At 41.3% G+C, this 24,845-nt stretch overlaps 2 protein-coding genes across 4 annotated transcripts in view; one reads left to right on the forward strand and one right to left on the reverse strand.

The window, feature by feature from the left end:
- The window catches only part of TARS1 (threonyl-tRNA synthetase 1), an 88,353-nt gene that overhangs the window by 21,426 nt on the left and 42,082 nt on the right, over positions 1 to 24,845 (forward strand). The window lies entirely within an intron of this gene.
- ADAMTS12 (ADAM metallopeptidase with thrombospondin type 1 motif 12) overlaps positions 11,291 to 24,845 on the reverse strand; it is a 163,984-nt gene continuing 150,429 nt past the window's right edge. For 2 of the 3 annotated variants that reach the window (XM_071731745.1, XM_071731744.1), the window contains 5 exons: positions 22,750 to 22,902; positions 20,073 to 20,246; positions 18,293 to 18,439; positions 16,194 to 16,347; positions 11,291 to 14,181 (listed from right to left, as the gene is read on the reverse strand). In XM_071731745.1, coding sequence (XP_071587846.1) covers positions 13,946 to 14,181; positions 16,194 to 16,347; positions 18,293 to 18,439; positions 20,073 to 20,246; positions 22,750 to 22,902 — 864 coding nt within the window. In that variant the 3' untranslated portion in view covers positions 11,291 to 13,945. The remainder of the gene's footprint in view (positions 14,182 to 16,193; positions 16,348 to 18,292; positions 18,440 to 20,072; positions 20,247 to 22,749; positions 22,903 to 24,845) is intronic. The other variant, XM_071731746.1, reaches the window with a different exon arrangement.

Below are 24,845 nucleotides of genomic sequence, written 5' to 3' on the forward strand. Positions count from 1 at the left end.
CCTTTCAGGGTAATTCTTTGTGGGTTTTGAACTAGATAATCTCCAGAGATCCCTTCCAATCCGTTCCATTTTGTGACCCTGTCATTCGTCTTAAAAATTGTCCTGGTGATGTGGCAATAAATCACGTAATATGATTAATGTAATAGTATCAACACAGTGCCAAGGGACCTCAAACAAGATCAAAACCTCATTGCTCAAAGCTGTACATGGGCAGCCTCTGCTCTGAGGAGCCAAAGATTTAATTACAGGGAGCACCAGGAGTGCAGAGCACTGCCTTGACTTCCCCAGTGTCAGTCTGTGATCCCCTGGAAGGATCAGGCCTTCAGGAACAGAAAATAGGGCCCTGCTCATCACACCACACTGACTCTTCTGGTTGCTTTGCCAAGTAGCATTTTTAATTAGATCAAATTTGTTAGAAGAAAGAGCTACAGTGATGGAGCTTCTCTGCTGCTCAAGTTGCATCCATGATCAGCCCTATTCTGAGTCACTGCAGCAACTCTCTGTGCAGCACTGTTAAGTTGGATGATGGAGGTAGTGATTCTGTGGCCTCATTGGAATCACCATCTCCTCATATAAATCATATATCATATCACATCATATCATATCATATCACATCATTAGAATGGTTTGGGTTGGAAGGGACTTTAGAAATCATCCAGTTCCAATCTCCCTGCATGGTCAGGGACACCTCCCACTAGTCAAGGTTGCTCAAGGCCCCATCCAACCTGGCCTTGAATATTTCCAGGGAAGCAGCAGCCACAACTTTGCTGAGCAACCTGTGCCAGTGTCTCACCATCCTCACAGGAAAAAATTTCTACCTAATGTCTAACCTAAATCTTCCCTCTTCAAGTTTTAAGCCATTTCCCCTTGTCCTATTGCTACACACCCATGTAAAAAGCCCTACCCCAGCTTTTTTGTAGGGCCACTTCAGATACTGGAAACTCACTGTAAGGTCACCTTGGAGCCTCCTCTTCTCCAGGCTGAACAACCCCGACTTCCTCACCCAGTCTTCATGGGGGAGGTGCTCCAGCCCTCTGATCATTTTTGCGTCTCTCCTCTGGACACGTTCCAGGAGCTCTATGTCCTTTTTATATTCGGAACTCCAGATTGGACACAGCACTCCAGGTGGGGTCTCAAAGAGCAGAATACAGGGGGAGAATCATTTCCCTTGACCCATTGTCAAGGGACAATGCTTTCGGAGAAAAAATGGGCTTTGCTTTCGGAGCTGCAAGCACACACTGATGGCTCATGTTGAGCTTCTGGTCCACCAATACCCCCCAAGTCCTTCTCCTCAGGGCTGTCTGCAATTCTGTCTCCTCCCAGCCTGTGTTCATGCATTGGATTGCCTTCACCAAGGTGGGTCAAGGTGGGTGCAGAACCTTGCACATGGCCCTCTTCAACTTCATGTGGTTTTCACGAGTCCATTTCTCAAGCCAGTCAAGGTCCCTTGGGATGGCATCCCTTCCCTCCATCCTGCTGACTTCACTACACAATTTAGTGTTGTCAGCAAACTTGCTGAGGGTGCACTCAATTCCACTATCCATGTCACCAACAAAGATGTTGAACAGAACAGCACTGGTCTGAGTACTGACCCTTGAGGAGCACCACTCATCACAAATGTCCACTTGGACACTGAGCCACTGATCACAGCTGTTTGGGTGCAACCATCCAGGCAGCTCCTTATCCAGTGAGTGGTCCATCCATTGAACCTGTATTATTCCAGTTTAGAGACCAGAATGTTGTGCAGGACAGTGCTGAATGCTCTGCACAAGTCCAGGTAGATGATGTCTGTTGCTCTCCCTTTGTCCACCAAGGCTGTGACCCCATTGTAAAATGCTACCAAACTAGTCAAGCAGGACCTGCCCTCAGTGAGGCTGTGTTGGCTTGTCACCCACCACCCCTTTTCTATCTGCTTGCCTTAGTAGGGCCTTCAGGAGGATTTGCCCCATGATCTTGCCAGGCACAGAGATGAGACTGACTGGCCACTAGTTCCCTGGGTCTCTGCAGGAGACTGAACAAGATCAGTAGGGAACTGAAGCAATGTCTTGTCTTCCTTGAGGAAATTCAGTCCTCAAGTCCTTGCTCCACCTCTACGAAAGGGTTACTGAGTCCAAGTATTGATGCAGCTGAGATGAAGAAAAGAGAAACGGATACTGAGTTGTATCCGCAGATGAAAACTATTGGGCTGCAGTTCTTGAATGAGATTTGTTTTTAGGAAATTCTTATGCACTACTAATATAGCAGATAATCCTTGCTGAGGGTTATGATGTTTCCCTTCCTGCCCAGTACCTTCCCTCCACCAGCTCTTCCCATTTCTGAAGCAGCAATGGTTATTGTCAAGTATAAATGCTTTTTTTATGATGCTGCAAAAACCCAACAGCAGTGAAGAGCTATGGAGAGAAAAATCTCTCCCTCTCCACTGAAAAGTATTTGAGAAACAGAAAAAGTAGATTACTAGCTCTCAGGCTTTTGATGCTTTTGCCTTTCAAGTAGATAATTTAGGCCTTCCTGCACTCTGCAGCTGTGTTGTAACATCTTCATTGCTCACTCAACTTCTGAAGTTGCTCTTATGAACAGAACAGAAAAGAGTCACTGATAAATTACTGGAGAGAAGAGTCAAACATTTATGAGTAAACACACACAGAAGTTCTCAGAGAGATTTTCCAGACACCAAAGTTTGTGTCTAAACACTTCATGGAGTTATCAACAGTGATAACCCTAAACTGGGCTGCAGAGCCCCAGCACACCTTCGTCTCCCTCTAGAATTATGCTTGATCATGGTGTGTGGTGAAAACAGCCTGTCTTGTGGGTGTATTAGGTCTGAGGCCCTGCTGAACAACTGTGGGGCAGAAGTCAGCAGCAGATTATATTGTTCTGTGTGTTATTTCCAGACTTCGTTATCCATGATCATTCTGAAGAACTGATGATTTTTTTGTGAATAATAACCATTTAAAAGCACTGGCAATGCTTCCAGCACTACATCCATAGTGGGCCTGAAATACCACAAGCCAAAGAAGTCCAGAAAGGGACTGACTGGATGATTTTTCCTTTTGCATCTTTTGAAGAAGCACCTCTCTGGGCTCCTGGAGGTTTTACTTACTATCTGGGCATCACAGTCATGCAGAACTGTCTCAAGTGGGTGACAGGGATGGGGCTAGGTGGCAAACTCCTGGACAGATAGTGTCTAGTGTTGGGCTGGATGTCAATGTTAGCAGAGGCAATGCTGCCCCTCTGCTGGGCTCTGGAGCTTTGCTAAATTGGGCCTCAAAGGGGTGCTGTGAATATCTACAAATGGTGCTGGGCCAAACCAGAGTGTTTCCCCAAACTAGAGGAAAAAAGCTTTAAAGATCTTCACCTGGGTGAAGGCAATCCAATGCATGAACACAGGCTGGGAGGAGACAGGATTGCAGACAGCCCTGAGGAGAAGGACTTGGGGGGTATTGGTGGACCAGAAGCTCAACATGATCCATCAGTGTGTGCTTGCAGCTCTGAAAGCAAAGTGGGCCCTGACCTGCATCAAATGAAGCATTTGACAATGGGTCAAGGGAAATGATTCTCCCCCTGTATTCTGCTCTTGCAACTGGATGATTTCTAAAGTCCCTTCCAACCCAAACCATTGTATGATTCTATGAATATATTTCTTCTCCAGTCTTGCTAGTGGCAGCCTTTTTCCTCCATGTTGCAGCCACAGTCAACAGAGCTTTAACTCTCTCTGTTAATGTCAGCTCTTTAACTGCTCCCAGGAGAAGTCTGCTGGGCTACCTCAAGCAAATCAGGGTTTTGAATTTTTCTACTTGAACAGCTACCTGCTATCTATCCCAACTTCAGAAGGGCTTTTGCTACTGTCTTATGTAACATTCTTATTGATAAATGGATGAAGTATGGACTAGATAAGGGTACCTAAGGTAGACTGAAGTGTGGCTGAACTATTAGGGTAAAAGGGTTGTGATGAGCAGCCCAAAGTCCAGCTGGAGGTCAGTGATGAGTGGTGTGCCCTGAGGTTGGTTCTGGGGCCAGTACTGTTTAACATCATTAATGATCTGGATGGTAAGACAGAGTTCACCTTCAGCAGGTCTCCAAATGATACAAAAGTGGGAGGAGTGGCTGATAGTCCAGAGAGTTGTGCCACTATTCAGAGGGTCGTCAGTGGGCTGGAGAAAAGAGCTGACGGGAACCCCAGTGTTCATCACAGGGAAATAAAAAGTCCTAAAGTTGGAGCAGATAATCCCCATCTTGTAATCATGTACAAGCTGGGAGTCGATTGCCTGGAAAGCATTTTTGCAGAGGAAGTGGGGATACTGGTGGACAAGGTGAATATTAATGAGCCAGAAGAGTCCAAGTGCCCTTGCTGCCTGGGATGCTTTAGGCAGAGCATTTCTAGCAGATCAAGAGAGGTGATTCTGCCCCTCTACTCAGCCTCGTCAGGCACATCTGGAGTGCTAGACCCAGTGCTGGGCTCCTCAGTAGAAGAGACATGGGCATATTAGAGGTGGTCCTTTGAAGAACAACAAAGATTAAGTAAGTCTATTAGGGAGAAATCACATACACTGTTTCAGATATGCTGGAAAGAGAAAGAAAGAGAAGCAAGTGTCTAGAAGAGTTGAACTGGAGGCTGAAGAGGATATGGTAAAGTGATGCACACATGGGCATTTGTCACAAAAAAACCCCTGCAGTGCTAGCAGAACAGTTTTCAAACTGAGAACTCAGTCAAGCAAACATCTTCCAAGGGATACTTAGCTGAATGACTGGAACTTCTTTTAAAATCACCCAAAGTTTTACAAGAGTTTCTTGTGAATGGATTGAATGTCAACAAAAAGAAAAACAGGTTGCAAAGCAATTATGGTTTTGTTTCTCATTTAAAAAATTGGGAAAGGCCAAGCTTCTGCTGATTAAAATCTTACAAATTAGTTTTATTCAGCTGCCTCGTCCAAGGCGTGGTATTTGAGGTAGAAATCATGTTCAACACATCATTTTAGGATTCTCTTCAGATCCCAGAGATAGCTATTTCGTATGAATCATGATTTGAAGCTGTATATGTTAATAAATAACATTCAGAGCCTTATTACCTATAGCATATAAAGGATATTTAACAGTAAACAACAATAATGAATTGCTCACAGCTCATCAGTTATCATGAAGTATTCCTCCAATCTTTATGGGGGGAAATGTAGACACAGAAAGGAAATTAGACAGGACATTTGAGTTAACACCATCATTTCAGAAACATGTTAAGTGCTATTTCTGTGTAGTTGCTAGGACCACACACAGGGTCAAACAAACAGACACATCTCAAGGTTTTGATTGATTGTCAGATTTCTGCTAAGAACTACAATTTAGAATCACAACTTTGCCAGTACTTCACTTTGAATGGAAGCTGCTAGTTCCAGCAATCTTTTTTCCCCATGGGAAAAAACATCCCAAATATGTCTAATAAGATGTAATTTATTTTAAAATAAGTGATTTTTAAAAAAATTCTGAGCTTCCCACAGTTGAACAAAATATCTTCCATTAAATCTTTAATCCATTAAAAACTTCTGACCAGCTCCAGTTCTGAATATCTAGAGATTCAGAGTCCATCTGTTACTGCACAAGCTAAATACTGTTGACATTTGAAAGAATATCTAATTCATCTATTTCCTATAGAAATTGACATTTTCAATTATAGAATGGCTAAACAGAAAGTGAGATCAGAGCATCAAAGATTAGCATTCCCAAAATTGTCAGTGCAGAGAAAATTATTTGTTGTTCACAAGCTTATACAGTGGTGACACAAAAAGAAAGTGGGAAGCCCTTCCCTGAGACAATGAAATTCTTTCTGTTAGGAAAACTGCCCACCTTCCAACGTCATTTGCAGCCATCAGTAACTCCTACTGCTTTCGAGTTGTCTGTGGGTGTATTGCCTGATCACAACCCTATGGCTGTGCTTCTGGGATCCACCCAGGGGAAACACATCTCAGTTCTACAAAGGAAAACAGCTCCAAAGAGCACCTGGATTTGTAACAAGGTCACTGCCACCTGCCTCCTCTCAAAAGTTTCTGGCATTCTAAGTTTCTTTCTTCTTTCCCCTCCAAACTAGCAGCAGCTGGCTCTCCTTATAAAACAATACATTTTCCCTTTTAAGCTGTTTCTGATCAAAACCAGTCTCCCTAGATCAAAAGCATCTCTATTCCTGCCTTCAGCTATAGAGCTCTTTAGGATTATTTGCTCATTTAAGGCAGTAGTAAGGACAGCTGGCTGCCCTGCCAGCCTTTCTTCCTCTATTTGGTTTTACTCTGTAGGAGCCATGGCCAACTAATGGCCCCTGGAGAAGAGCAGGATTTATACCTGTGTGCACCCAGGTGGCAACCTGTGGTCAGGTTGCACCCTTTTCAACCTGAACCCAGAGAACAGCATCTCCCATTGTAGGCTGCCCTGATGATAAAAGTATTCAGACAGTAGAAGTATTGGCTCAGAACGACTTTCACCATCAGGATCTCCCATATCATTGCCCCCTCAGATGTGCTGAAAGGTTGCTCAGCCTAGGCTCTGAGAGGAGACACTACTGCCTGGATCCACACCATGGTGGTCCCCGTTACTGCTTCAGAAGCAATATGGGGTTTGCTGCTGTGTCTCAGTGCCTACAGAAGCCAGGTGTGTACCCTCTGGGGACACACTGGTACCATCCTCACTCTATAAAATAATTCAAGTGCTTTCATAGTCTGGGTCCATCCAGCTGTAAACTCTGGGCCTGCAGATGAATGCCCTAGCAACATTTGTAAGTTGCAACTCTACAGTCACTGTATCAGCCAGCAGTGTGAAGAGAAGCCAGACAAAGTTTTTCTTCTGCAAAGAAGAAAAAAAGCAAATTTCCAGAGTCTTGATATTTCCATACAGTGGTCTGCAGCTGGTTGGACTGGCAGCTACTCTAGTTTTCAAAATTCCTATGATTTCAAATGCATAATTGGGAGTGTTAAAAGACAACAAAGAAGCATGTCATGTAATTGATCTCCTTTACAAGTCTCTTATTTTTGCTTTCTCTCTGTTTTGGATTTTTAAGATGGCAACCAGCCATCTGACTCAAAGATATCTCAGTGGTTATGGTAACAGAAAGCTGAGATCAAAGACATTTCAAAACTGCTGTTGAACATGGTATGAATATGCTTTGAGGTTGAAACTTCAGTAATACAAAAGTTAGGGCTGTGGCTTTTACTAGGCTGGTTCTTGCCAAACCAACCTAGTAATAAACACAACCCTAACACAGCTTCCCCCATCATACAAGGAACTTGGCTGGACAGGACAAAAGGTACCATGTGAAAATTTTCATTTTGTCCCATGTAGTAGTAACTGATTGTATAAAATACCACTCTGTTAAACACAAGCATGTTCAGAATTATTCATAAAAATAATATGCAAGGGAAGCATCAAGCAAACACATACATTCCCATAAAGAGATATTCCTGCCCCTAAATATCTTTATTGGCGATCTGTAAGCAAAGAGAAAATCAGTGCTGAGAATATTTGCAGATGACACAAACATTGGCAAAGCAGTAATGAGTCAGATTGGTTAGATGGGAGAACTGGGTCACTTGCTAAAGCCAGTGGAATTTAAAGATATGCTTTCATAAAGGAAAAAAACCCAAAACCAAAGATGAGAGGTCACATATAAGGGGGGTGATGAAGATCATGACACTGGAAAATAGCAGCATAGTAATTGCAAACTACCGGTTGACTTTATGTGTATAACCTAATGATAGTGCTATAAGTAAAATTTATCTTTTACCCTGAAAAAAGTAATAGAAGGCCAATGCCACGACAAGACGAGATTTGCAATACTGTAGTAACTTTATGTGTCAGGACTTCAAAGCTAAATTTTAAAGGGTTTGAAAACAGAACAGAAAAAAATTAAGTCCAGGAAATTTGTGTTGGAATAAAAGGCAAAAAGCAACCTTAATTCTCTATTCTAGGGCTAAACATTTATAGTCATTCACCAGATGTTAAGGAAACAAATAAATAAAGATGATGGAAGAGGAATAAAAAAACCTTGCCCATGCAGCTCTAATGTACAGTGAATTTTGCATTCCATATACGGCATATTTCCATCTTGGTTGGTAAATCCAAGTGAAGAGGGGGAGATGGCACAAGCTATTATTGCAGGGGATACACAATGTTCTTTCCTCAGAAACTTGTTTTATTGTTTCCCCTGTAAAAGGTCTTCAGGCTCAAGCGTGTAAGTGCCCTGAGTGTGCAGAAACAATGGATGTCAGCCAGACATACACTATAAATTTCATTGGGGACTTTCAGTAATTGCTTACTGGGCCAGTTCAGCATCAACTTGCCTTGGTAGTAATTTAGTAAAATGCATTTGGTTGAAATCAACAACTTCCAGCTTTGTAGTCTCCATATTTCCTGTATAAAGCCAGCACAGTGTGTCTGGCCACCAGAAAATAAGTAGCTTTTCTGAGTAACTATTTGTTCCTCAGCTGATTCTTTATTTAAAAAAAAGAAATCATCTAGGGTCAGTGTGAAACTGAGATGTTTCCCTGTGAGACGGGACTGCTCCTTGCTCTCGGATGGCAATCCTAAATATCCCATTATACCACCTGTGCTGCCATAGTTGCCTCTGTATAGTGGAAAACAGTTAAAGGGAAAGACTGAGAAGGAACCACTCCAGCACCCTGTACAAACCTGCCCTCACACCATGCTGCAGCTGTACCTGATCCAAACAAGAACTCCAAGTGAGTAGCAGCTGATGGACAAAATCACTTAGTACAGTTTCTGCTTGTGAACAGCACCCACCTACCCTACCCAGAAGAAACACTTCCTTTCAGAAATATAAAAATTACCAGTTTTTACATCATTCATGATTTGTTGTGGAACCTAACAATGTGTGAAAGGTTTGAAACATTCAAATACCTCTTCTCTGCAACTTTCTAGCATAGTTTGTTCCTGTTGCTGCTTTACAAAATGTTCACACACAGAGAAACCCACTCTGCAACTAGGTGACTGGATGGGAAATTTCAGTTTCAGTCTTGATTAACTTTCTTCAGTTTCAGCCCCAATAAGGGTCATGGCCATGTCAGTTGAAACAGCAGGATAAATACTCTGGACAAAGCTTCCTTTATATGAGTGGACACTTTTTGCCTCCTCACGTTTGTAGCAACAGCAGTCAGTGAACCCAGAGACACGGGTCACTCAAAGGATTTGCTGAGCTTGGCAGAGAATGTTTTTGTGCCCCCCATCTCACCACTCTTTTGGATACCACGAGCCCAGGAAGAGGTGAAAAGCACATTTCCCATTCAGAGGGTGCATGGAGGTCATGCAGACTGAAGCTGAGCCTGAGTGGGTGTTGAAGAGGCAAAGGAACAGCAGATGAGAAGGCCCAGCATCTTTGTGGGGGTTTTACGGCAGTGCTGCCTGCTCCCAGAAAAATTCCCATATTAAGGAGGGCACCCTTGTCAACCCAACCATGTGTGTCTTTTGGAAGGGGAGCTGAAAGCTCCATCAAAATCAAGCTAGCTGAATGTGTACCTACAATGACTACCAAGACCCATTTCTGCTCTTTAATGGCAGAAGGGTCTGGCTGCTGCAGCAGTCCCTCTGCCTCCTTACCTGGACAAACACTTGGAAGACAGGAATGAAGTGACCCAGGACCAACAGGAACTGTCAGCTTTCAGGTCACATGAAGGGAGCAATTGCTAACAAGGGGGATGTCTGCTGTAATCAAACTCCTGCTTCATGCTGGAGCCTGAGGATACTCATGGCCTCCCCTCAGGTTGGAGGCAATAACTTTGATTTTGCATGGCTGGGAAGTTGGGGCCAGCTGAGTTCAACCTTCCATCAGATGGATAGGAGGAGTAAAGTCAGTCCCTTTTCAGCTAGGTCCATGCTGTTGGGTGCAGGGTCTGACACAGCTTCTTTTATCTGGAGGCAGAATCCTGCTGGTCTTTCAGTGAATTAGTTATTAGTGACTTGCTCTGACTACCAGGAGCAGAGCTGTTTCCTTTGAAGGCTAGAACTGGAGACAGAGACATATAGAAATTAATTTGCAGTTTTCCTAGGGAGAGAACCACCACCCAATTAACTTCCAGATAGTAGGCATTGCAGCAAAGGATGGTAATTTTATAAGCCAGCACTGTTTTAAATCTGATTCAGGCTCCCATATGACAATATTTTTTACTTCCAGAGCCAAATACCCAAATAACATACTTCCAAGCAAACATGGTGGATAAGAGGTAATATATAAATTATCTCAAGCTTCATAAGTTCAGCTTTTGTATGAAACAGATGATAGATGCAGGAAAACAGACATAAAACGTGGTCTCTCCATGCCTGCCATCTGTGTAAGTGAACATGCGTGTAGCTTCAGAATTCACTGCACTCCTGCTCACAGACTCCTCATGGGTTTGTAATAAAGCATTCCATCTCTGCTAGTTTGTTAATTAGCTTACCCCACTCTGGAGCTTTCTTTGTGGCAGTTTCCTGTTAATGCCACATTTGCCATCACTCCAGCATTCCAGCATTCCTAGTGGGAATCTCCCCCAACTCCAGCAGTCTTCTTTGACTCATCAGCCTTCATGAGTCCCAAAAGTACTGTTCTCCACAGTCATTGTAAGGAGAAGGGATATGCCATGTCTCATTCCTCAGAGAAGGAACTGTACTTACTATGTGAAGCAAAAAGGAGCAACTTCCTGCAACTTCCCCAGGGTGTTATGAGGCTGAACCCATAGATGGATGCATAGGTGGTGGTTGGTAAGAGACTGCAAAGTGATGGTGCTCTCTGCCCACGCATACGTGTCTGATTGCAATGCCTCTGCTCCTGGGCTGCATGTTAAGGCCTGGGGTTCATGTGATTAGGTTTCTAGACATAAACATCAGCAGTACTTGCAAAAATTGAGTATTGAAAAGATTCTGGGGGGTGGGTGGAGTGAGCATGATAATATAGTAATTGTTCAGGAAAACAAACACATCCCCAAATAGAGCCAATGGACACATACATGTCTGCTGCCAAGGAGCAAAGGACTATTTGCTTGGATTAGAAGTAGTAAGATAGCATCTGTTTCATGGGAAATAACTAAGCCTGTTAATGTATATTTTTACTTAGAGCACCATGCTTTATTCTGCCTCACTGCTTCCCTTCCTCTTTTTAACAATCTTCTTTATGTTGGAATATCAAGCATCAAAACACCTCAGTGATGATGTTCTCTGCAATAGAAAAGATACTTTCTAACTTTATTTTTCTTGGAATTCCATGTTAGGAATCTTGCACTGGAATCACAAAATAACAGAGACATCAGATATAACAGCAAATAACAGCAATGCCATTTATTGAAGCTTGAAACAAGTAAGTCATCATAGCTTGCTTTTTCAACCTTGAAATGTTAGCACAAGCAGTGAATGGGCCAAATACATTTTTTTTTTCTTGAGCAAACTGTTGAAGCTGTTGTATCTCAGGCTAATATGACAATATAATGATATTATGCCCCCGCACTTAATAGTTTATTCAGTTTTGAGAATAGTGACCATCTGGGTTAGGATCATAAATCCATCTTTACTTAAAAAGAGTTATGTCATAAGAAAGGAATCTTGCTAAATGGATGGGAGAGATGGCTGCAGATACTATTAGAGCAGAGGAGGTGCTAGGCTGATGAGTGCAATGTAAGAATGTATGCAAAATATAGCAGTGGCACTGCTCTATTGAAAGTCTGTGTTGTCACAGTCTTTTGCATAAAGTTTTAAGCTGAGCACCAGTGATGAGTGTGCTTCCCTGGGTAGAAAGGATATTTTGATTAACATCCACAATACAATTTATTCACTTTTATCCATTTCAAATGAAAATACAGCTCCCTGAAGAAAACAAGGGGGCCAGAACTGGTTTTACTCCACACTAGCTATAAGAAGCAATGGAAGAGACAACCTCCCTCCCCTACCACACTTTTCCTCCCACCTGCATTATATCCACTCAGTCAGTTCCTCTATTATTATCCCACATACCTGATGGCCCACTTCAGATGACTTCCACTGATAAACCTCTGAGTACAGAGGAATCTGACTGTGAAGTGAATCTAGCTTTGCCCTGCCCAAATCCTAGAAAAGGCTTCTAGAAATATCAGAAGCATCCACACGGTCCACCATGAGGCTGTTTGTCCAACAACAAGAGAACTGCCTTGGACATAGTAGTACAGGCTCTGCCCTACACAATTCAGCAAGAGGCCAAGCCCTGCCCAGATACTTACTGAATCATTTGGATCACCTCCACTCCTTCACATGATTCAGTATTTGAGTCCAGTGGAACAGAACTGGCCAAATCTCTGTGACTCAGAGGGTCAGTAGCCATACAGGACCTTCAGAAAGATGTAAGCACACTGTGGAATGTAAAAATTACTATGCCTGGCATTGGCCAGCAACACCACAGACATGTATTATTTTAAGAGTATGTGCATGTATGCTGTGTACACACATGCATGCACATGCACCATAGTAAGTCATCCCCCACATCTAGCACCATATTTTTAACAGTGGATTTTAAGTTTTATCAGCACCTATAATGGGGGTTACATTGCCATCAGAGAGGTTAATAAATCTAACATTACCAGGCTGCATATCTTGAACTCTCAGAGATTTCAAGTGAAGGAATGAGGTTTTAGCCATGGGCCACAAATCTATGAAAAAGGATAATTAAGACTTGTGGTCTTCATTAGGTTAATGCATTATAGCCAGGGAAAATATTTCTATGAACTGCCATAAAGGTCTGTATAGAAGTAGGGCTATTGCTAGCTGTAGCTCTGTAACCATGGTGACACTTTGATTCATGGCTATGTCTCACTCTATACTGCATAAAATGTGACATTTCCCTGTATTACAATCTCAATTTTTCAGGTAGCTACAGAATAAATCTGAGATTTTCAAAAGAGCATGTAGAACCAAGGTGTGGAAATCCTACTGAATTACAGAGGAATCCAAATGTCAGACTCTGTGCAGCTCTTCTGAAAACCAGAAGCTGCACTTCAAAGGGTCAAATGTGGTTTCCCTGGAATTTGTTCTGCCATTTTCTTCAACAGCAATACAGATGCTCCAGTTGGCTAGTGCTCAGCTAATGCCTGAGTCCCAAAGCCACACAGATACTCTGGGTCTCAGGCTCCTGTCCCAGGTGCCCTCACCTTCACTCTTGTAAATTAAGGATTTGCACTGAAGGAAAAGTTTGTGGTGAGGTGAGAGAGTACTTCCGTGGATGTGGATGTACACTCTACTAGAGATACTGGATTAAATGATAGCTCTACTACCGAAGGTAGCAGACACAAGCAGCTTTGCTTTCACTGCAAAAAGAAATGCTGCTTGAAATCTATTTGGGAACTTCACATTCCAGATTTAATGGGGGTTTTAAGTTAAAGCAAGACATTTGCAGCAGAAGGGAAGTGCCCAGGACAGGATATAGCTGAGGTATACATCAGAGGTTCTGTCAAGTAGTAAATGGATATTTTTCTTTAAAAATCCCCAATGTTTCAATTTGGCTTGATTATCATAATCAGTTATTATAAAAGCCTGCTTTTAAATTTATGAAGTGAGCATAGAGGGATCTGGCCCACGGTGTAGGTATATGTCTGCTGCCCCGTTGGCCACCTTCACTCACCGCTCTTGAGTGAATAGTGCTGCTACTTCAAGTGGGTTTTGGAATCAGAGATGGAAGAAAGAACAAGTAAACCATTAATTTAAAAAGAATAGTTCTTGCAAGCTTGTTTCTAGTCTCTATTCATGCCTAGGAAGTACTAGCTGATGGTACTCTGCAAACTATGTTACAAATTTTGGACTATTACAGCGAAAAGAAGCAGTGAATTAGGACTGATAACCTAGGGGAATGTGTTTTCCCAGTTTTGATCACAGATTTCCATTGCTTTTGGATAGTTCAGAAAAAGAGGGAATCTAAAACCTGTAAGCAGAAGCCCTACTCAAAGAATTAGATAAAACCCAGCTAGGGCTGAGCAGCTCGATTGTTTTTTCCTTGGTTTTGAGGTGATCTTCTTCTAGAGCTAGTGTAATTTTGTTGTCTGAGGCCTCGCTGGTCCCAGTATCTTGGTTTGTTACGAATTCGGTGTTGACTACATGTGAAGCAGCACTGAGTCTGTATTGATGGCAGCAAACACTTGCCAATGCCTTTCAGCCTCTGGCAGAAGTGAATGGACAGTTGGTCTTTGTTGCATGGTTGCCCTGTGGTGGAGAAGGTTAGAAGAATTAGCTATATTTTGATGAAAAATTGTTTTTCCAGAATGTCAAACAGCTCTGTTCCAGACAGTCACGCCTGTTAAGTCTTTTATTTATGACAGAGTTATAATCCTTCATATTATGGGTCAGTGTGATTCCCTTGAAATGTCAGGACTTTTAAGTGAACAGGTCCCATTAAATTTCACATGACCCTCTGTCTGGGAAAATACAACAATCTTTTATTACTGTTCAGTGAGCCTTTACTTTTGCAGCAGACATAGCTGACCTATGTTTTACACTTTAATGTTTCTGCTTCTACAAGCTGCCAGACAAAGAGAAGCAACAATGATTTGGAAGTCCAGTGCTTTCTCATTCTTGTATTAGTGCATTTAAGACAAATGCTGGCAGCATGCTGAAGAGTTGTGCAAGGCAGGAAGAAGGGCATAGACCAGGCATGTGCAACTTGACTATTCTTCAGTTTCTGTAGCAGCAGAACAAGGTAGGGATTGGTTCTGTCTATATGATGATGCTGATATGTCTGTGGTAATTTTAATAAATTCAGATGAGTCAGATTTAGTTAGATATTCCAAAGCAAAGGTCCTAAGCTGTGAGAAGAAATGGCTAGAGGGAGCGTCAAGCTTTGCAAAAGCAATAAGGTGGTGGATTAGCCACATAAAGGTAGTTTAAAACAGATAAAAGAACTTTTCACAGCACGCTGTGAACCTCTGGAACTGGGTGCCACAGGGTGAAAAAGTGATGCAACGTATTAGTGGAAAAGATTTGATAAATTTAAACTAAAAGGCACAAGAGGGATGTAATTAATAGTATAGTATGTTGGTTGGGATTTTTTGAGGCATATTTTGGAAATTAATTACAGTAATGGACTAAGCTCTATAAGTAGCATAAGTAGCTCCATATGTAGTCTACATAAGTAGCATTTTCTAATGCCTTTGCTGGAGACACAGTATTGGACTTCATAGACCTCCAGTCTACCCAGTAAGGTATTTCTTATTTTTTTATGGTCCCTTGAGCTTTTATTCACAGAAATAACTATTTCTGATCTGTACAGGTAGTATTTATCTGAGTCTGTCTTTATGAACACAAGAGAGGCAGCAGATAAAGCAGATCAGTTCAACCCTATGGCAAAACATGTGCTACAGACCTTTGAACAGCAGGAGTGATGCATCACTCTCAAGTGTGATGCTTGAAGGAGTCAACCTCGTCAACTCAACAGCCACTGGACCCTTACGCTTAATTACTAAGAGGGAAGAACCCTCCTCCAAAAGGCTTTTGAACGCTCCTCTAGAAGGACCCTAAGCTGTTTCTGTTCTTACCTGAGAGTACCTGTAGGGTACTGCAGTATAGACTACAGATACAGATATTCTTTCTGTAAGCTTCCTCCCTACCTTGCCACTTATTTTCTGGGCTACTATCATCTACAGAAATGAGTTCCTTGCCTCTTAAAGGCAAGAGATAAAGGACACCCTGAGTCAAAAGAAGACCTCTCCACCATCTGGGAGGCAGTTTTACCCTGTGGGACATTGAATTCATAGTTCCAAGACTGTATCTTTGTTCATAGCCAATCAGACTTTTCTTACAGTGTCTGTGTCTCTTCACTTACTTGCACTCCAAGTCCAGAATTTGCAGTTCACAAAGGAGCATCTGTTTGGACTCAAAGCATGGCCTTCCCACAGCCCTAAAAGCATGCTGTTAGTTATCTAAAACAGGCCAAAACAAGAGGACCTATGCATCTGGTTGTGGCATCATAAATTAGGGATGCAAGCTCAGAGAACTGCAGTCCTTGTCACAGCAACACAAGACCAGTAGGGATGGAGAACATGAGAGTGTCAGTCTGCCAACAGTCCACCTGAGAAGTAGCAGGTTGGGCTGATCTCTAATTACTGAGCCTGTACTATTCACAAGCTGCTGATAAACTAGGACAGCTCCCAGTTTTTGTGGAATCCCAGCACAAATGGAGACCTTTTTGAAAACGGTCTGAGGCAGGTGTATTATCATACCTGTACTTTTCCTGCAGTCTTGCAGATTGCATTTCTGATACCCTGTAGGCTTTGGTTTATTCGCACACATACTGTCATCTTCAGTTTTATTAGTTTCTATATTCATGCACTTCACAGCTCTTTGCTGCATGCCTCCTCCACAAGAAACAGAGCACTGGAAGAGAGTAATTTAATGTATATAAAAGTCTTTTACATGGAAATTGTGTCATATGTCAATTTTTGAGGTGTAATGTGGTGAAAAGCTTATAATTCTGTATGATTCAGAACCAATGACACTAAAGTATTTGTGTAGTTTGTTATCCCTCCATGGTGCATCACAGCCAGATTTGGCAGGATAGGGTGGTGGAGTAAATAGTACAAATATAGCACCTCGGAATGTTTAACCAGGGTAGGAGGACTGTTTTCTGTTTTCTACAGAGGAGGATGAGGATGATCTGAAATGCCAGTCCTACAAAGTCATAGACACTAATACAAATCAGTGCTGCACACTGACATATTCTGTTCTCTGCATTTTCTCATCTTCTAAATTAAACAGGAATAACTAATTGCAATGTTAGGTATAGAAATGACCGAGCTGAAGACTACAAAAAACCTCAGTGAGAACTTTGTTCTTCGATGACATTTACAACACGTCTCACTTATCCTTTCTTTACGACCACAAAACAGCTTCTGTCTCCTCATTCTGGCTGCACACTTATGACCATAAATAAAAAGAACATCTTCAAAACATGTTGCTATACTATCCTGCAAATGTACTTAATTCTTCTGACATCCCAGAGAATCTGAGAATTCCCATTAATTTTAAATCCTTCTTCTCTTTGTGTAAATAGTGGCCAGCATGATAAATACTTTAACAGACAGAAAGTGCCAGCTAATGAAGGATAAGACTGGACTGGTACCTCCTTTAATTTTTTCTGCAAGTTATCCTCTCTCTAATGTATATTTCTGTGCATAAGATACAATATTAGTGGTGTGAAGTACATTACAAGAACTTAGGTACTCCTAAGGCAACCTTAGATTAATATTTTAAAATTATTTTTTTAAAAAGTAAAATAAATGTGATTAATAAATCAGTAAATTGACTGATATATACTTTGGTATTCAGTTGCTTATGTTATGCCTGTCCCAACATTTTCACTTCCATATTCGAGTGTTAAACTTACACTAACTTCACATTATGTTATAATTGTATCTTCTCGAATGGTTTTGTGCCAATAGCAACTCAGTAATGTGCTAAATTACTGTTCATCATTTCCTTATTGTTGTCTCTGGATTTTGGTGTTCTTTCAGTGTTCTCTTCTACTATGAGGACTGTCTGTAGTGTATGAATAGGCTTATTAAGGAAACTGGAGGGAAAGATTTATTAGATTTAACAGTTTCTTTATAACTGAACATGTATTGCAGATACTGGAAGGTTGCCCAAAGATACACCTTATATTTATCAATTAGGTTTGCAGAAACCCAAGTAGAGGGCTGTTGGTCAAAATTCAGATTTTTTTATCTGCATGGCCAAAACAAATATTCCACAAAGTTGCATTTGGAGTCACCGTCAACATCCCAAAAATAGAATTGAACAGTAAAACGTCAATGACTGCAGAGGCTCTGGAAGCACAAAAAGTTCAAACATCATGGTTGTACTTGGAAGGACTCAGCTAGGCAGTACACGGACTCATATTAGCAATTTAGCTTCTCCCTCCCTCACTAAAGATGTTCTTGACATGCTCTTGACATTTTATCTTATTCTGTATCTGACTGAAAATGGCTGAATACACTACCGAGTAGCCTCTTTCAGTGGAAATTTTCAACTTACTAATGCAAAAATGTCAGTGGTAGCTCTTGTTATTAGAAAAGGAAAAAACAAAACCAGCCCTGCAACCAAAACCATCTAATTCAGGAAGAAAAAGTACAGGCTACAATGTGTATCACCTGAAGGAACTGAGATGGCCTGGCTCTGAAATGTTTAGCAATATTTTCAAAAATCTCCTAGCTGTGCATAACTGATGGACATACTGACACCGTTGTTCACAGCCAACTAGATAATATGACCAAATATGGACAGCTCAAGACAACAAATAGAGCAAGAAAGAACTGAATCCTACCGGGCCCCAACTCTGGCTAAGCCACTGTGTACAAGGTTGCCTGTTACATGATGCAGTGGTGTTAGGTCTCTTTGTCCAGTCACAGGAGCCTTCTTCTGGGCAGTAGATTCGCCGTTTTTGCTGGCCACCACCACATGTTCTTGAACACTAATAAAAGAAGTGCACAAATCCATGAGGAAAGAGGGGAAAATGGAGGAGAACCCAGAAAAGCACCATAAAGACAGCAGGAAATGTTCTCCATTTAGAAATGTGGAGCCACAGGTAACAAGGAGCATGCTACCGATATATGTGATTTAGAAAGATGTACAGCTAAGCTGAGCATCAAGCCTTACGATCCAGGTATGAAGAAAAGCTCTATGCTGAGACATTTATTCCATCATATGCTTGGAAAGAGACAGGGAAAAAGCTGCTATTGGTCCAAAATATTTGTGGAAAGCTGTCATGGCATGTGTTAGCACACAAGTAATACAGACAGCACAGAACTGACAACATACAACAGGCAACACAGAACTGCTCATGGAACACGACTGGCGACAGTAACTTCTCCAATAAGAATGAGATTGGAAGTTACATGTCTGCAGGATTAATCTGTAATACTTACTGATAACAGTACAAGTTCATGAGATCTCATTTTTATGAGGTGACACTGAAATTCACCTGGTCCAGACAATAATTAATTACTTGACAATAAGAACATCATAGAAGGATAGTGACCCAGATTAAACATTCTGGTGTCCACATTCTCCTATTACTTACCAATGGATTGTTTTTAATTATTATTATTCACTGGATCTGCAGCAGAGCCAGCTTGAAAGACACTAAAAATTTCCCAGTCTAACATGAAATAAGGTGCCATATATACTTCGAATAATGTATTGTTCCTGTCAAACAAAGAATTGCATTCCTATGGACACGGGACCAGAACTAACACCTAATAAATGTCATCATGAACTTTTTCAGTCCAATTCTATTCAGTATACTCATCATGAAGACAACTACCAGAACTGGGCAGGTGTTTTTATAAATTATTACAAGGCAGAAACCAGTGGAATCATGTGGGTATTCTTACTTTTTTAACCCTCGCTGACTGTTCTGACCAGAAAGCCATGTCCTGGCCTATGTACTGCAGATGGGATTTGTCAGTGGTCTCTGAGGAAGCAATGTAATAAAATAATTTTTTTGAAATTCAAAAGCTTCAGGTCCACAATGCCACAAAATTGTCATGCCTTCTCAAAAGTTATTTTTAGAGAGAAAAAGCACTGTACTTTAGCCGAAATAAATATGTGCCTGGCTGTCTATGAGTTTGTTACCATAGATTTGTATTATAAAGTGACTCAAAAGTCATATTTATCGTATGTACGACCTTAGTCTCTAGCCCCATTAAAATTCCAGCCCAAAAGTGTAAAGGCAAATTCCAAAGAAATAATAATAAGAAAGCAACATTAAAATGGCAGTAAGAGATCAGCCTGAATGAATCACACTTTTTCATAAAATAGAGCAGCTAAAAGAAACCTTCCAGGCCACCTGCTTCTCTGTTTGAGGGTATGGTAATTTACAGCTCTAGCTGTGTTATCACATGCAATCCTAAGAATGATTCTGGGAAATATTCCGAATGCTTTTGATAATTTTTGCTGTAACCACATAGAAGAACTGAAGAGTCTACATGTAGTACTTTGTGTCTTCACTGGAGTGACAATTTACCTAACAGCCAGGGATCTAACAGTCACCGTTTATTGACAGCTGATTACTCATTTCCAAAGCTTCTTTTAGGAAGCAATACCTCATTCCAGGGCTCCACATGCCACTGCAAGCATGGCTCCATGTTACAATTGGTGCTCATCTGCGGTTTATATCCAAGTAATTGGCAATGAAAATGCCTTAGAAGCCGCTTTTCACGAACATCTATGCAGTAAACATCTCGCATCTTGAAACCTCCATTGCAGTTAGCAGAGCACTGTACAGAAAACAGAAAGTGGCATATCTCCAAATGATGCTGAGCAACAGTGTCTTCCGCAATCACAAAGGAAGACAGCCTTGAGGTTAGAGCATCCTGACTCACAGAGGGACTTTCCAGTTTACCGTAACAACCATCTATTCTTCAGCTTAAAAATTGTGGTTTTCATCATAGCAAATCAGAACTCACCATAAAAATACTTCCCTTTCTTCACTGGGATATCCATTAATTCACAAATGCGTATTAAATTAGGAGATCTAGATAGCTATTTCAAAAAAATGTCATCGTGAAAGAGTCATACCAGAGTAAACAATCAAATCCCATATACAAGGAAATTGCCAGTTCTTTCTGAGGGAGGAAGGGAGGAAAGAGGCACAGCTACTTCATTTGATTTCTCATTTGGCCAATGCAGCACATTGCTCAGGCTGGCAAGACTGCTCCTCTTCCTACCCCATAGACCTGAGCTGCTGCTGATACCACTGGGTTTGTGGTGGATCCTCTGTGGCATCAGGAGGATCCATCCCCCAAGAGCAGCCTGGGAGTGAGAGAACGGAAGAGAAGAGAGAAAGCATGAGAAATTGGTTTTCAGCTTGGAACACTACTGAAGAGCCAAGTGTGCACTTCCAGACTCCTGTTTCACTCCAGAGATTGCACCAAGGCCTCTCGCAGCAGCAACAGTAGCATCAGGTTGTATCCCCACCTACCAAAGCCCAGCACCTCTTGTGCTGCTGATGAAGAACTGACTTTGGTGAACCTGAAGGACATATAAACATTTAATTATCTACTGCTGAGAACAGTGATGCTGTTCTCTTCTTATGCAACTGATGCACAAATAAACACTCTTCAGCTGAGTACGGAAACTGAATACAGTACTTCCCAAAGGAGCTGAAGGATGGATGGAAGGGAAGTCCATACCCTTGTTCGAAGAAGTTTCTCTCTCTCTGGGGAGAAACAATGGACAGGAGTGACCATGCAAGAAACTAGGTACACACAGCCCCATAAGAAGTGCACATTACATTTGGTATTAAATTTAGACTGGAAGATCTAGTATGAAGCACCCTTCTTTTGGGGTATCTGAGCAACTAGATTAGAGAAAAGGAAAACAGAATGCTTTACTAGACTAGCAGGGGAATATAGATATCTTGCAGTAATATTATATAAAAGTTTGAAATGAATACTGAGAAAAACATTTGTGACTTGAAAAGCAAAGCAAAAATAGCCATTTTTATATATAAAATTGAAATTTGGTTTGTATGATTCAGTTACTGTAAAATAAGGGTGGCTAATTCAACAGAAGAGCCTTTTGTCTTAAATTGGCCTCATAATGGGAGTTACACTTTAAAATGTTTGTTTCCTTTAACACTTTATCATTAAACATGATTTCTAGCTACTTTCTGTGACATAACTATTACCTGCTGTTGCAAGAGCAGTAACATTTATGAAGAAATACTGAAGATGAAATACTGGAACTGGGACTGCAGAATGTCTATGTTGCACTTAAAATGAATTTCAAAGCTTTAAATGTAGTTATGTAAAGCCTTGTCCTTTCCTGGTCTTTCTAAAAAGTCATTATTTCATGTACAAATCAGTTCTATGTCAAAAGCTCAATTACATAGCACAGGTTTTGTAACTATAACCTTTTCTTTGTATGAATCTGCCCTCTAGTCCAATGGCAACAACATTTTCTGCAAAAATGATTCATACTGAGAAAGTTTGAGAGACCTGGGTTTTTTTTATTATTATTAAATTAATATAATTTCAAGAATTTTGTAGTTTTAATCTTTTGAGTCCTGAAAAATAAACCATTGTTTGAAGCTCAAATATTAGACAGCATGAAGACAAAATGTAACAAGCTTCAAGAAGTCAACAAAGTCCTTCCAGGTATTCATCACACACCTTACAATACCTAAGCCCCCCAAAAATACAGTTCCATGGATTCCACTTGCTAACTTGGTCACTCTTCTGCATATCTCTCAATCAGGCCTGTGTACATAACTAGAACCTAGTAAGACCCTAGCTATAGCAGGCATTGTCCCCAGTACATTTTTCTTTAATTTTTATAATATAGAACTTAGAGGCTACATGAATGGGGAACAGGCCATGTCACATAAGGTGTCAAGGGCGAATAGGCCCATGACAATTCCCTCTCCCAAATTTCCACCCGCTTCTTACAATTAGGATATACCTCTCGAGGCAGAGATCAGAAAGATGCCACATGCAAATACATACATCTCTGGCCCAGGATCTCCATTGAGCATGGACATGAGCTCTAGATGCAGGAGTTAATGAGCATGACATCCCCACAGGAAGAACAGAATTCATAGCAGATGCGTTTCCATAAATAACTTAGTCAGGAAATTGGTAAATTAGTGCTGAATGGTCAACTGGGAATCACGTACGCATTCACTGAGTAAATAATTATTTTTAAAATGAAGTATCTAGAGCTCCCTACTGTTTGAAGTTAGCAAACTTACTGTTCACACATAGCTCTGAATTCAGTTACCTGGCTCCAATTTCCTGTTTTCCAGCTAGCGCATGGGCGGAGATAGCATTTTCTTGCAGGATCAGGCTTTTTCATGTGCTGACAGTGAGATGTGTTCCCACTGCTACACTCCACGTGTCTCCAGAAAGCTCCCATTCCACAGGTGGTAGAGCACTGCACACAGGTGAGAGGAAAGCCCAGGGGGAAACTCAGTGTTAAAAAAACATTCTGGAAACAATCCAGGAACCTATATATAAATATCTAGAGCCATTTTAGATGACCCAATTTATCTGGAATACTGAGAAGTGGATTTCAAATTCACCTAGGTCTTAACTTGAGGTTACAGAGGACATCTTTTTATCACTTTGTTTAAAAAAATACCAGTTCTAATTTACATCATGTACTCCTTTTCTTTGGAAAACTCCTGTTTACTGAGGCATTCTAAACCTGTACCACTGTTTTCCTCTGTGATTTTTGGGGATCCTGTGCAAAATATCACTGCATCCAATCTTCAGCACTGTTCCCTCTCTATCCGTGATACTCCTGATGAGATAGTCAGCAACTTGAGTGCATGATGCTGAAAATCTGAAATAAATTGTGTGAAACTTTTGGGATAAATGTGAAGGAAAAATAGTTTTGAAATGATGAACTCAGAGAGTGGCTAAGGGTTTCCATCTTTTGGGAGGGTTTTAGTGTCTGAGGTAAGAGAATACTGGATATGCCATTCCACATGCCAGGTGCACACTCTTAACCACAAATGTCACTGTCCCTGTATTGTGAAGCAGTAAGATGTGGAAAGTGGCTGGAGAAACTAACTTACCTTTTTCTCCCTTAAAAACAGAGGGACAATGAACTAGATGTATAGGATCATGTTCAGCACAAGCCAAGCAGCCTGGCATGAGAAATAGCATAAATATTCTTGATTAAGTCAGCAAAATGATGAAGAGAGCAACTGCTATTGAGTGGTTTGAACTGCCAGCATGGAAGTGAGAGAGTTGAAAGGGCCTGAGTAAGTGGCCCTGGAAAGCTAACCTGAAAGCTATCCTGAAGCTAAAGAAGAAAAAAAACACCTTTGAAGACATGGAGCTGTTACCAGATTCAGTCAGAGAAATGAAAAAATGGTTAATTTGTCATAGTCACAAGACAGAATTTCTGGAAAATTGTGCATTAGGAAAAATATGAATCTGCAAGGCCTCTGCAGCATGCTGTCTCCAGCTTCCAACATTGCTGGGACATCTACTCAAGAGGCCACAAAGATCCTGTTAAAGGGGACTATGTACCACTGTTCAGTTTTGCATAGTCACATGCCTATCCAAGACCACTTACCTGTCTGAGGACAACTGTCCTTGTCTTGGTTGCTGACTGTTTGATTACTCCCCACAGCCCTGCTATACCAGTCTTGACACCACTAAGATTTTACTGAAGGACTAGTCTTGGACCAGTATCCCACTCTCAGTCAATGAGAGAGCTGATCCAAGGATGAGGCTGGGCAAATCACACTTAACAAGCTTTTTCTGAGGCAGGTGAAACACAGTAAAATTCTTTAAAAAATTGTCTGCAGGTACAGAGCCAAGAGAAAAAGAGTAATGGAAGGAAGCTTTAGCTTTCTTGACCACTGTTTCATATTATATAAGGAAGACCAATAGTTCTGATGTTCAGGAAGACTTCTTGCTTTTCATTTTCATCATTCAGACACTAGGGCTTCCTCTTGTCATAGTAGATGTCTTTTACAGAGGAAGTGCATATAACTTTTCACAACCAATCACAGAGGTGCAGACTGAGCAGGTAATGGGCTAAAATACAAGACAGAAAATCACCTTTATCCTGGTCCAAACCAGGACGAGTACCCAGAAAGCTCTGAGAAAGGGAAAAGTGACAGCCCACAATCTGGCAAAGCAGCAAAAAAAAGAAATCAAAATTCAATACACAGGCACTATTTTGCCCTACTCTAACTACTACCCTTCCTTGGGACCTAAGTGTGAATGGTGTTAAGGGACATATCACAACAACCCATCTCTGAGTATTGATATTCTTGGGCTCTACAGCCTAAGGAACAAAGAAATGTCAAAATACTGGCAGTCATTACAAGAGAGAGTGCATGGCAAGAGATTCAGCTA

Source organism: Heliangelus exortis, chromosome Z, assembly GCF_036169615.1.
Source record: "Heliangelus exortis chromosome Z, bHelExo1.hap1, whole genome shotgun sequence".
Classification (NCBI taxonomy): Eukaryota; Metazoa; Chordata; class Aves; order Apodiformes; family Trochilidae; genus Heliangelus; species Heliangelus exortis.